The sequence below is a fragment of the Ischnura elegans genome, chromosome 7, assembly GCF_921293095.1.
Source record: "Ischnura elegans chromosome 7, ioIscEleg1.1, whole genome shotgun sequence".
NCBI classification, from domain to species: Eukaryota; Metazoa; Arthropoda; class Insecta; order Odonata; family Coenagrionidae; genus Ischnura; species Ischnura elegans.
Window position 1 is genome coordinate 30,241,012 of NC_060252.1, and position 13,557 is coordinate 30,254,568.

Here is a 13,557-nt window from a genome sequence, read left to right on the forward strand (position 1 = left end):
CCCATATCTCACTGGGCTCTCCGAAAGCGCTACATTTTGGCTCGCTCGCCCGCCCAACGGCTCACTCAATCGATTTTCCTCTTCTGAATGGAATACCTAAGCACCGAACGGGATCGAAGGTGTGATGGACGAGATGATGGGAGAGTCTGTTGGAGCCATGTCCCTCCTTTCTGTTTTCAAGAGGGGAGGATTCCAGGAGCTCTCTGATCCATTGTGCGGGATTTATCTCCCCGGCTACTTGGCTTGGAGACAGTGCCGTAGACCAGGGGAAGGCAATTCGGTATCTGCGAGCCGCGTTGCGGTCAACGAAGAAAATTCATGCGGTCCGCACAACCAGGGGCGGATCCAGGATTTCATTCTGGTGGGGGCACAAGCAAGGCTGTATCCAGGAGTTTGTTCTTGGGGGGGCACAAGGATACCTCGTAATACAAAACGAACGCAATAATAATGGGGTTGTATTAAAAGTCTTTCATATTTTTTAAGGGTCTGGGTGGGGGGCACGTGCCCCCGCGTCCCCCCCCCTCGATCCGCCTATGCGCACAACTGATACCTTTCAATAATTTTATGCACGCAAAAATTGAAATATGCATCTACATCTACAACTACATATGTTGCCTCGGCCTTGACTTCATGGAATCGACTTGACATACTATCACATAATATCTTTCAAAATCCACAAAAATGTATTAAAATATATTTTTTTTAATTTTTTACATTTTATTATCTACATATTAACTCGCAAGCAACCTCATAAGGTGAGTGGTTGGGCATATTAGAACAACTTCCTTCGCAAATAAGAAGGAAATGCTCCAAAGAAATCACGCATATCATTTATAAAAGTACTTTATAGATCGGGGAAGAAAGAATTTCCAAACTTATCCGTGTGGCAAAATATCGCTCATAATTTAACGTTTCCTTTGATAAGCACAATGTGTTAAATTTAAAAGCAAAGTAATCAAAATGTAGAGAAATATGAGGAACGAATTATAATTATTAATGCTTTTAAAATATTTCTTTTATTACAAATGAGAATTTGCATAAATTTTTATCTTACAGCCTTAAGGAACTCATACTCATTCTTATTTTAAGTATATATCTCTGGGTCTTATTCGTACTTCATATATTAATGCCTGTTTCACTCAATCAATGATTTTATATGGTTTTGAGCGTGCAATAGTTATTTTGTTGATATTTATATGGCATAATGCATACATTGAGGTAAATACAAAGTATAATTTATTATCATTATTGCTTATTATCTTTCTTTGCATAATGATAAGTGTTGGCATAAATATATTTTTGCACTCAAAGTACACCTACCCATTTTAACGGTAAACATTCATATCTTGATTTTATTAATTAATGCATACTTATACATGCGGCGCATGCAACCAATACGTTTAAATAATTTCGTTCAAGTTATAATTTTACTATTAATATTTATATAACGCTTAATAGATTTATTGAAATACTACAACTTCCACAAGCAGATTCTAATGGCCAGCGCAAAGAACTGATTTTTCCACGCAGAACAAACTTGTTGGATTTTGTCTACGCCCTCTATGACGTGAACTGGTCAGTTTGATTTTGTTCTATTATCATCAAAGGCATCCCCATCGTGTTCTTAAACTATCCGTGAATGACCTGCTTATATGCCTGATTCCTTGGGAAGGCCTCAAGCCGTTAGGTGATTTTCGCTCTGAAAAGTGTTGTTTTGTTAAAAAATACTATGGGAATGGATTGAGCTAGCAACGAATATTTAGATGATCAAATTATTGTATCAATTACAGATAACGCGTTCATTGAGATAATGCCAAGTAATCATCGAATGTTTTTTCCGCGTCATTTGACTCATCTAACTCTTTTTCAATCGGTATTTTCACGAATTTCGCTATGTTCAATCTAATATTATTATGCTTTAGTTATGAAAAGAAGATAAGAAGAGCACATTGTGAAAATAGAACTTCCTGCCAATTTTTTTGTTTGAATCATTTTGTTTTACCATTTTCATACGACGGGAATGAAAACAAATGATGATCACGTACCTATTTCGCTCTAACGAATAGGATACCACCATCTATTAGTGATCTCTATTTCTTTTGTTTTAGCAAAATAACATATATTATTATTTTAACGTAACACTGAGACAGGAAAATGTTTGCCTAATCCATTTAAATGATTATCAGATAAACTTGGAGTGGATACTACCAGTGGTGTCATGGTGCCGGAACGCCGCGCCGCCGTTCCATCACTGGTTAAAAAAAGACAAAATAATCAAATAACACTTTTATCAATTTTGTTGCCTAAAAATTTCTAAAATATGTATTCGTAACCAGAGTAAAAAAAACTGTAATAAAACGTAAATAATAACTAGCAATAAAAAAACTCACACTTCTAAAAAAAAGTTAAGGGAAGTGCGTTCCGGCACTGCTAATTTTGCCATGACGTCTCTGGTTACTATTCTTAAATGCATTGAAATAGTCAAGTTCAAAAAAATAAATCTGGTACATGATACCAAAAACTGAAAATATACTGTATTTCATTCCATTACCGAATCATGTTGCGTGTGGTCACCGTGCTCAAGTGCCCCAATTAATGTGATTTCATTCTTAGAAAACAAGAAAACAGATGAATGAGTGACAAAATGTTATGGTAGAAACAAAAAATACGGATTTTGAAACGTGAACAGTACACTATTATAGCATTCTATACGAAATGAATTCAAGCTGCGTACGTTGTATACCAATTGAATTCGTGGAAATGATCTGAAAAAAAACTAGGAAAGACAAATATATTTTATGTATGCTTTTAACGAACAGAATTTTCGCTGTCAAAATCGTCATGAGTGCACTTTTAAATTTTGGCTATTTGTGAATCAGTCTTAAAAATTACAATTTGAAAGGTATTTCGTTTCTCTCCTCACTCTCTTCCACTCCAAAGGTATTAAGTGTTTTTTGCTCCTAATAAAATCACATTATTTGCGCTATGGTAAGAGCTTTCAAAATAACAATACCGGTGGAGAATTAATTATTCAATTAGCGATTCATATCGTGATATATTTTTGTTCATTTCATCAAGCAGGGTTTCTTAATAACTGCCATGTTAAAAATTTAGAAAAATAAAGTGTTCTTCTCTGTACAATTGCATTGCTCACCGCATTGAGAGCAGAGTATATAGATTTTCTCCCGCTCATCTAGAATGGTGGTATTTTGATCAAGTTGGTACGTAGTGCAAATAATTAAAACTACAATGATTTTTCCCTTACCTATTTCGTACCCCCTGCGGAAGTTAGGTTATCGGTGAAATGGATTGGAAAATTAACGAAAACAACAGTAGGCGAGTGAGTTAATATTAGAGCGATTTGCGTGAATAATGCGTTTCTAGGGAAGCGGTAGATGATAGGAAAAAAAATATTTCTGGAGGGCTTGTTCAAGGCAAGAGATTACAGCACTCACACAGCTACGGTTACTGTAAACTATTTATCGTGCCTCTAGGTGAAGGTAATTTATGGGCTATCCTGCATTGTTAATATTCTATCCGCAGAATTTTCAGTGGATTGCGGGTAAATTCATATCCTCTACTCCGGTCGGAGAACCTCTATTCCCTCAGCATTTATGTTCGGTATATTCATGCAGTGCGTTCATCTCATACTAATGTAATTGCAGGCATCCAAAAAACAAACGGATGTATCATTATTTTTTAATTATCTCGGTCATAGGAAATACATATATTTAAATGAAGATAATTCCATTGAAATCGTATCATCTTTGATCTTTTTGCAATGCCTACGAATGGGTGTAGCTGTGGCGCTTAGATTCACGATGAATTCAAATGAATAGTTATGAAGAAAGAATGAAGAGTCAATTGATTGGTTTGCATTTGTGTTGGTGATTTCCGCTGACTATATTGGATAGCCAGTAATTTATGTTTTTAAATTTTGGTAATGGAGAATGGATTGAGGTCAAATTAAATTCGTGTAGGTTGATAATTACCGGGTTAAAGTATTTAGGAAAGTTGGCCTTTAAATATAGCCATTGGAGACCAATTTCCAATGAATGAAAATTTGGTCCAAAATCAGAAGGCTTTAGATATTTTTAAACGAATTTAGAGAGTGCACTGTTATTCATTTAAATTTTGTAGGAAGTTATTCATTCCATGAGCTGACATTGATGCTTTTACCCCATGATACTTAACATTGACTATCTTTCGAAAGCAATCTTTTAGTCAGAAGAATCATTTGGAATCGGTTGTTTTTTTCATCTCGTGTACTGAGGAATAAACGGGTACAAGAAATATTTCCACAGGGCGAATCACAACAAAATGTATATATTTACAATAAAGTGACACCTAATATAGGTTTATGGGAAAGAGAAATAGGCCGCTTCAATGATCTCTCCGCTTAGCTGATACTCCTCATGTTTAAAAAATAGCTTTGCACATCTTGCTTATAAACCTTGGAGACCCACGTAGTTATATGGAAATAAGTGTATTTTTTTTACTTTTCTAATGAATACAATTAAATTTGGGAGAGATTCTATTTGGAAAATATGGAATTACTTAGTATACCTCTAATGCTAGTACATGTATCCTGTCAGTTAGAAAGGTTTGTGATGAATTTTGTAAATCCTCAGTTTTGAATCACCATTCAATCAGTTACGGTTACATTTAAGGTGCAATATCTTGAAAATAATTAGCGTTGGATAAATATGTTTCTCTCATCCAGTTAGAAGATTGATTTTTACAACAAAACAGGTCAATTATCAGGGAGAGGAGGGATATTGCAAAGAAACTCAAATTATCAGTCGCAAAAAAATAATTGAAAAACTTTGTGATCTTTTGATCAGTTCTTTCAAAAATTATTTCCTTGTGATACAGCTAAGTGACAATGAGTAAGGTACAATATGTTGAAATTGATTAGCGTTGGATAACTAAGTTTCACTCATCCAGTTAGCAATTTTATTTTTACAACAAACGAGGTCGATTACCAGGGAGAGGAAGAAAATTGCAAAAAAAAACTCAAATTAGCAGTACCAAAAAAATAATCGAAAAACTTGGTGATCTTTTGATCAGTTCTTCCAACAATTATTTCCTTGTGATAAAGCTAAGTGGTTCATCGAAATCGACTCATCGACATGTGTTCCTTTTTTTTCCTTTGAGAGCGGACTAAATTCAAAATCGTCGAAAGGATGAGCGAGGAAAAAATTTTCATGCCGAACTGAAATCATTGACGACAGGGGAAAGTTGATGTTGATTGCGATGGGCACGAAGGCTAAATGTTGAGCGGAACACAGCGTGCTCTCCGGCCTTGGCCAATCACCTGGCTAGGGGGATGACGCTTGTCGCTCAAAGCGAGCCCAGCCGTGAGGGTGTGGGAACTTCAAACGCTGGACTCCAATATAAATGGACGTTGGACGTGAAAGTTCAGCCAGCGAATCGAGGATGGTGGGAGTTTACATCAAGAATTCTCCTTTCCAATACGTTCCAGCCTTTCCCTCTCATGCACATTTGGTGATCTCTCTCACACGCATATGGATTTGTTGATGCATCGGATCACCGAAAATTTCGATTGACTTTTGCGGCGGGCGGATGAAAAATTCCGATGGATGATCATATTGCCGGGGGTACATCCTGAGAAGTGCTGTGCATGGGAAATCGCTCACGGTTCATAGCTCCATCGCGGAAAAGGCAGAATATCGAAGTAAAGGAATGAAATCACGGCGGTTAACCATTATTTACGGGCTTCCTCACTCAGTTGAAGGTTATCAAACTAAAGTGAAATAGGAAAATTGGGAGAAAGATATAATCGTTATGCGTTCAATTATTTATCCCCAGCCTCTTTACAGCAATTTATAGAACATTAAAAGAATATTCTATCGACATTAAAGATGATTGAACCTTGGATATGGATATATTGCTAAAATAAAATTCGTGTAGTTGCTCTTTTTCCTACAATAGGTTTTTTGTGTTAATTTGGCCAATTGTAAGCATTGTTTCGCAGCTACTTTGATACTTTTATAACTAAATAATGTTTTATTAATATTAGATTGAATATCAAATCTGTTAACACTAATTGGAGCGTTGAATAGGAACGGTAGTAAGCCGCTAAATGTGAATTTTACAGGGTACGAAGGAAAGAGGTTTTCCAACAGTGTGAAGCTTATGTAGAGAACAAACTTCGTCAATCGTAACAACTGATATATTGGACCTATTGATTTTCTACCTTGTGCATGCCATTGGCATGTGCATGTAGAAACAGTGTATAAAAAACGAAATTTCGATTTTTTTCTGATTCAACACCTTTCCCATGTCAAAGCTTCAATTAGTCTTCAATCTTTTATCTAAGTGATGAATAGGAAGAAACAATGTCATGCCGTGGAACTGTGTTACATTGAAAAGTATGGCAACGTTATTTTTAAAATTCTAAGCATCTGAATGAAGCTATCTACTTAGGCAGGAAATTCTTCACGACAAAAGACAGTAAACTTTATCGAGTGTCCACTTTCACTCTCTCAATGATACAATCCTAAGGTTTATTTGGATATGTTATGGTAGAGCTCACCCCGTGGTAACTCTCAGTTGTGTGAATTTCACGCATTTTTGTTAGGGGTTCAGTTCCTTTTCCTAGGGCACCTCGCACTTCGGTTTGGGATGCCCGAAGGCCTTATCCAGGACTCGAACCCGGGATTCCTCGATTAGTAGTAGCTAAGCTCTCAGCTCACTAGATTACCACGCTAACCTGAATGTCCTCATTAATTAAAATTTGAAATTATGTTTTGAGTAAGAATAGCATGTTACTCTCTTAGGAATTCAAGGATACACCTTCGCAATAACAGGAGCAAATTAATGGAGAGAAAATTAAGGAACAATCTCCCCTTGGAAGACGTAAGAAATAAGTACTTCGGCTCGATAGAGAAGGATATAAGTGAGGAGAAGGTTTGGAAACTAAAGAAATTAGCTTCAGAAAATCGATAAAACGTGAGTATATCAAATAGAAAGATTACAGTGTAGTGAATGAATCGTGAAAATATTATTCTTATTCAGTGCTAATCTCAAAAGCCAAAGAATCCGATACCTCATAGCGAGACAAACAGTATTCATCCCTGAGCTACACTGCATTAATCAGTGTCTGATTAAAAACTGAGAATACCTTGGAGTATGCTCCTTAATTTTCCAACATCCCGTGCACAATACGAAGTTGAGGGAACTCCTAAGTCCAAGTTTCGCAATCCATATTCATTTACTAATCCACTCGGGCCAACTCGAGGCGCTGGTATAATTCTTATTCAGTTCCTCTCCCCCTCTTCCCTGCTATTCTCCCGCATTTGCCGTCATCTGCAGAGGGTAACTAATATTGCCTCCTTCCTCAATCCCCTCTTCCCCTTGCCTCTCTCTTAACCATGTTCCACTTTCTTTAAGATGTTCTCGCTGCAAAAACAGCAATTTTCTCTCCTCATCACCGCCTCATTAGTTTAATCAAAGGGGGCTCAGCGGTTGGTAACCAGTTCCCTCCAACGTTCCTCCTCCTCTTTGAGATCTTTCCTTACGAAGATAACAGCATTCAACCCTTTTCCTTTCCACCGTTTTTAGACATTGGTATTCAACTTCTTTCTAAATTCTAATACCAATTTTTTACATACTCTTCTATCAAACATTCCTTCCTACACCCCAAGTAATAAGTTGAATAATATCAGTTCAATTTAGCGGAAGTAAGTTTTACGCGTTGAAACTCCGAAAATACCAGCGTTCAGTCCTTCTCCTTGATAGCGTTTATGGACTCCAGTATATATCTTCTTATTGGGTCGTAATAAGTATTTCTTACTTACCCTGTAGTCAAATATTTACTTGTAAGGATGATAACTCAATAATAAGTGGAAAATGTTAGTTATATTTAGTGGATGTAGGTGTTACGCATTGAAACTCCGAATATACCAGTGTTCAATCCTCTCCTTGCGACTTTTTTTAGACATTAGTACCTATTTATCTTCTTCCTAGATACTAAAAAGTATTTTTAATTGCCCTGACATAACAATGATGCCATTTTTACCAGGGAATTTCATACTAGATAGTATTTTATTACAAATCGTTGACAATCATATACATCCTTCCATCCATCGTGATAAACCTCCCAGGTGATTTTCGAAACACAGACCTTTTTTTTGGCAGACGGGGACATTACCCTGTCGCCACCGAGGCCAGCTCTCCCGATTTTATTTCTTAGTTTAACGATATTTCTTTCTGTGGATGTTATCTCAAGTGATAAGTTGAAAAATATCAGGCAATATTTGCTGCAAGTATCAGTTACGCGTTTAAACTGACTCACTTGGAGATGTAAGTGACACTAGCGGTTGTAAGTAAATGAAAATTTATTCTGCTTTCGATGGCTTGTCACATGTTGGACATACTCGCATGCAGACACGACATTTAAATGAGAACAGTGACTTCTATAAAAACAAAGAAAAAGAGAAACACGGTGCAGCATTGGCCGACCAAAATTAAATTTAGAAATCCTGGCAGCTGTACATAAGATTACACATATTTAAAATAAAGCCTATTTTATTCAGAAATGTGCTAATAATAATCACATTATTTAAACTGATTACAAAGACTAAGGAATTATGAGGTAGGAAAAAATAAATTACAAGTACGTTTTTATCACGTATAATACGTTGATCGCATTCGATACATGATGCATCAGTAATGCCACCATATTTTAAATTCATTTATTTCGAGATTTCACAAAAATACGTAGCAATTTAGAAATAATTTTAGGTAAATCATCAATAATTATTAATTAGACTATAATCGGCGGCAATAGTTCAAATAAGTTGCAAAACAAATAACACTAGTTTCAATGGAAATTTTACGCTTTCAATCTCTATGATTCTACTATCCTCGATATTTCCCCGCCAAACACCCTGGAAGTGGCTCGCATGGTATTACGTAGATGTAGATATAGATGATAATTGGAGCTGTACTTTATGTTTACTATCTTTGCCAAGGTGTCTTCTAATTGGATGGATTTTTCGAGTCTTTCCTAAGATGCATTTCTATGCTGGTCGCAAAGAGTTTCTCAGCGCGAATCCGGTGTCTTGGTTGAAATTCCTCTTCTGACATCGGATTTCGATTGCTTCATTAGAAATCGTGCCTTATTGCTTGAGGCTTGGCAAATTATTCCTGCTCCCTCAATGTTATTTCCTTCCTTACATCATCCCGTGCTCTTCCGTTGCCGACTTACTGGGATAGGATGTACGTATTTATCCTAGTATGATTCTATATTTTTCTTCTCACGTTTTCATTCATTATTCTTGGGAAGTGAATTCTTTAGAGAGATGGTAACCCGATATCAATTTATCCGGTTAATTAGCTGAGAAAACACCAGATCATTCCTCATATACTCTCAATCTTCTCTTAAGACCTTGTTTGAATGGTGCACCAATAATATTACTATTTCAGATCCTTGTGTAAGCTATTACAACGGAGTATATATTCATTTGAGCTTATCCCGGGATCATCAGCGCGTTTTCCCATTTCCGTAGACTGTCTGCTGTAATTGGCGAGCGCGGTGAAAATGCCGGAAATAGCCCCGCTTGATTTTTCCAGATGATGGACTGCGGGTTAATGTATATTGAATGGTAGTAGGTTTAGTACATGGATTAACGTTAATATTTCTTTACCCTACTTGAACATCACAAACGTTTGGAATTTTTTGGAGTTTGGTCAATTCCATTATAATTTTGAATCAGCCAATTCTCTTGCCAAACTTTCGCCATGTTTTATTTCTGCATCGTGAGGGTTTCAGACAAATATATTGCCGAAAACGTTCCACTCTTCCACCAAATTTGTACCACTAGAGAAGAGAAGCCTCATGAAAACCTTAATAAGAAGACGGAACAACCTTATAGGCCACATCTTGAGACGTGATGGCCTGCTGAAGACAATCGTCGAAGGGCAAGTGGAAGGCAAGAATGGAAAAGGAAGACCTCGAACAAAATATTTGGAACAAGTAAAGAGAGATTTGAAAGAGAAGAAATACGTAGGTGTGAAAAGATTAGCTGATAGGAGAATAGAGTGGAGAGCTGCGTCAAACCAATCCTAGGATTGTTGACCAATGATGATGATGAGTAATATAATTAATTGAGCCTCTAGTTAGGCAATGTTGTGAAACTCTTCTTCTATATATTACTTAATGAAAATAATCTAGACCTAATTGAGCAAGATAAATATGGAGAAAAAATACATTTGCGAAACGATGAAAGACTTCCGGCCTTCCTGTTGGTTGGCTTCGATGAATTCTTCTCGAGTATTACATGCAGGTCAAATGGTCCATTTTGGCCTAAATGGATCATTTGACTCGGTGTAATACCTGAGAAGAGTCCACACAATCGCGAAACGTTTGCCGGTTTCAGTGGTGGCGGGGTAATGTCCTCGCCTGCCTAGCTGAAGGCCGCGGGTTTGAAACCCGCCTGAAAAGGCTGCCACTGTCCAGAGGATGTTTGTTCGTGATCGTGCTGAGTTGTTACAGATTGTATTTCCTCACTGTAAATACCGAAAAATGCGCTGCTTTCGGGGCGATGAAGATATTTTTTAAAAAATTAACGAAGTTATAATTTTACAAAAAATACATTACATCATTATGACCTACCTTTAAATACTCAAGGTGTATGGTAAATGAATGGGTGAGAAGATTTGGGGTACTAGTGGTTCCTTTTCTAAACAGAGTTAGGCACGAAAATAAATAGAAAAAATACACAAAAACTTGGTGGCCAAGAGAAACTATTGAGTCTCTGTTCTGTGCTGACATCGAGTGAAGAATAAAACGGACTGATAAATAATATATATTCGATCTCATTTCTTTTCTTTGTCTATTTTCTGTAGCTATCACTGTTTAGAAAAAAATCACTTGTATCCCATGGCTTCTTACCCCCTCAAATTAAAGATATTGACATAAAAATAATTACTTTTTTGAATGCTGAATAGTGTCTATATATATATATTTCTGAAATTTGCATTGTGCCTTCTGCGATTGTTTTGCAGTGAGCACGGTGAGCGTTGAGGCGGTGGTGGGTCGAAGTGTTGGACTGCCCTGTGACATCGAACCAGCGACGCCCGCCGACCGCGTCTACATGGTGCTGTGGTTTCGTGAGTCCGCTGGAGTGAAGCCCATGTACAGGTAAATATAGTTAAGAATACATACCATTCGGAGCGTCGCGGAGGAATTCATCTTACTGCCTCAAATATTTCTAATTCAGCCGGAAACTGCAAAAGAGCTAGATATTTTTTTTACAAACGGATAGATATTGACAGGGAAGGATGTAGGTAGGGTCACAGAGGTCATGATCCTTCTCCTCCCAAATTTTATCAATTCTTTATCATTTTAAATGAACAAAGGGTGTGCTTATGCAAATGCATGACTATGAGTCCCAAGCATGAGAGTGATTTGAGTTGTATTTATCGTAGAGCATAGCACCGCTAAGACGTCCCTCTCTACCAGTACACATAGATAGTAGATTCTTTTATTTTCTTATAATTTATAACGGCAATATAATTTTTTTATATATAAAATGGATTTTTGCCCTCAAAAATCTTAATGAGGACGTTGGCGCATTTTTCACGCAAACCAAAGTGAGAAACAGCACTGGGATAATGACTAAATCTACAGTAAACGCTTCTTAATCGAAATCTCCCCTGATTGCTTTGTGGAAGACTTCGGGATTATTGGATCCTCTTTCAAATGGAGGTTAAAACTACAAACTTTTCCTTCTCATCTGAATGCTCATCAGTAATTTGGCTTTTGGTGATATAATGATCTGTTGACAGATGAAAACCTCGCATGAAATTTCGTAACTGAACTCGTTAAGCGTGCAGTTACGAAATTTCACATTGACATACGTATTTTTTCGTATTTATCAAATTATATTTTTCGGCGCATCTCCAATATCTGCTCTTTCATCGTATTTCTATGGTCAATTATGGTTCCAGAGAGAAGTATTCCTTCGAACGCGGATTAAACATCACAAAACTACCCCTGTCCTTCCATTTATTAACCTGTGTTCTCATAAAATTCGTTAACCTGACTTACCAAACGTGAGTTCGTGTGAAATGAGTAGCATGTTTCTCATCCAAAACGAGGAAAAGATTTTGGTTTCCATCTCAATTCGAATCGCCTCGTAAAGTGAAACTTTAATGAATGACTGGGTCGGGTACACTTACGCGATCCATTCAGGAGCACGAAAACAGTTACAAAGATACAGGAATGAAAACGGGAACTGGAGACTAGAGCTCAAATGACAAAGCTCTTTTTTTTGGGTCAGAAATCTCCCCCCAAATTGAGGAATCTTACGAAGAATATGTGAGTGGGGAAAGGTAGCGTTGAAAAATCCCCGCGCCTCGAATGCTAATTGCCTACACTCGGCAGTGACTCTTTTTTGTCCCCCTCGACCCATTTCCCTCGGTGAGTGGTCGATGGAGCGGGATACGGCTGGCGAAATGTTATCAAGCTACCGCTGGGCGCATTAGGCGCGACAACGAAGGAGAAGAAGGAAGAGACAAGTGGTGGAAACGAGGGTTGGATTGAGACGTAATGTGATTGCAACCTTCAGTAGGAAGCAAGAGGGTATTCTTGTCGTCTTAACCAGCCTACTTAAAGCCACTCGTTCCTTTTTCTTTTCCATTACAGTTGCATCTGGTCCCTTAGAAGACAGCATAATAACGTAAAAAATTAGGTGTTGTATCTTTTTAATTGTACTCTCTGAAAACAATTTTGAATATTTAAATTGCCTATATGTTATAACTTTTCCTACCTAGGTAATTACTTCTACGGAAGACGACTGTTTTAGGAGCAGAATTTAGCTGGAATCACTGATTATTTTAGCCTAGAGTTCCCTTATTTTACCCCGTGCTTTATTCGTTGATTAATAATCATATAAGCCATGTATTTTAAACATTTTTTCTGCTCTGCTGTATTATTTTTATTCTATTAAAAGATCATGCAAAGACTTCTTAAGGCATTGATCAGATAATTTACCTTTAACCATCGTAAATAGTGCCTCTTCACCAAAAAACATCAAAATACACTAATCAGCATTCTTCATTTCTACTTAATTAATTTCAGTTGTCTACCACTGCGACGGTTTAGAGGCTTTTTTTTGGTGAAAACGATGAAGCCAAATCAGTAGTTAAAAATACAATGCCTCCTTAATCGTCGGAGGAACGCTGGCTAATCCACACATTCCAGTTAAATTTCATCTCATGTGAGAGAGTTACATCACCTTGTTTTCGCATGAAATTATGACTCCTCGAAGATTCCTCGGCAAGCTTCGACAGTGGCGTATTTAGTTGATAATTTCCTTTCTTAGAAGATGATTCATCACCACGAAAAAATTCCGCCCGAATATGATACGCACATTGTCAACAACATTCAAGTTAAGTTTTTATGCCGGATATTATTTTATTTACGATTGTATTCTTTATTAATGGATATGATAAACACAAATGGAAATAGTTTCTTTATCTTTCCTCACCCAAGGTAAAAGAAGCTTGGCTTCGCCGGGATTTCTT

At 37.1% G+C, this 13,557-nt stretch overlaps 1 protein-coding gene across 1 annotated transcript in view; it reads left to right on the forward strand.

Moving 5' to 3' along the window:
- LOC124162786 (hemicentin-2-like) overlaps nt 1–13,557 on the forward strand; it is a 135,589-nt gene that overhangs the window by 63,437 nt on the left and 58,595 nt on the right. The window contains exon 2 of the mRNA XM_046539422.1: nt 11,035–11,170. Coding sequence (XP_046395378.1) covers nt 11,035–11,170 — 136 coding nt within the window. The remainder of the gene's footprint in view (nt 1–11,034; nt 11,171–13,557) is intronic.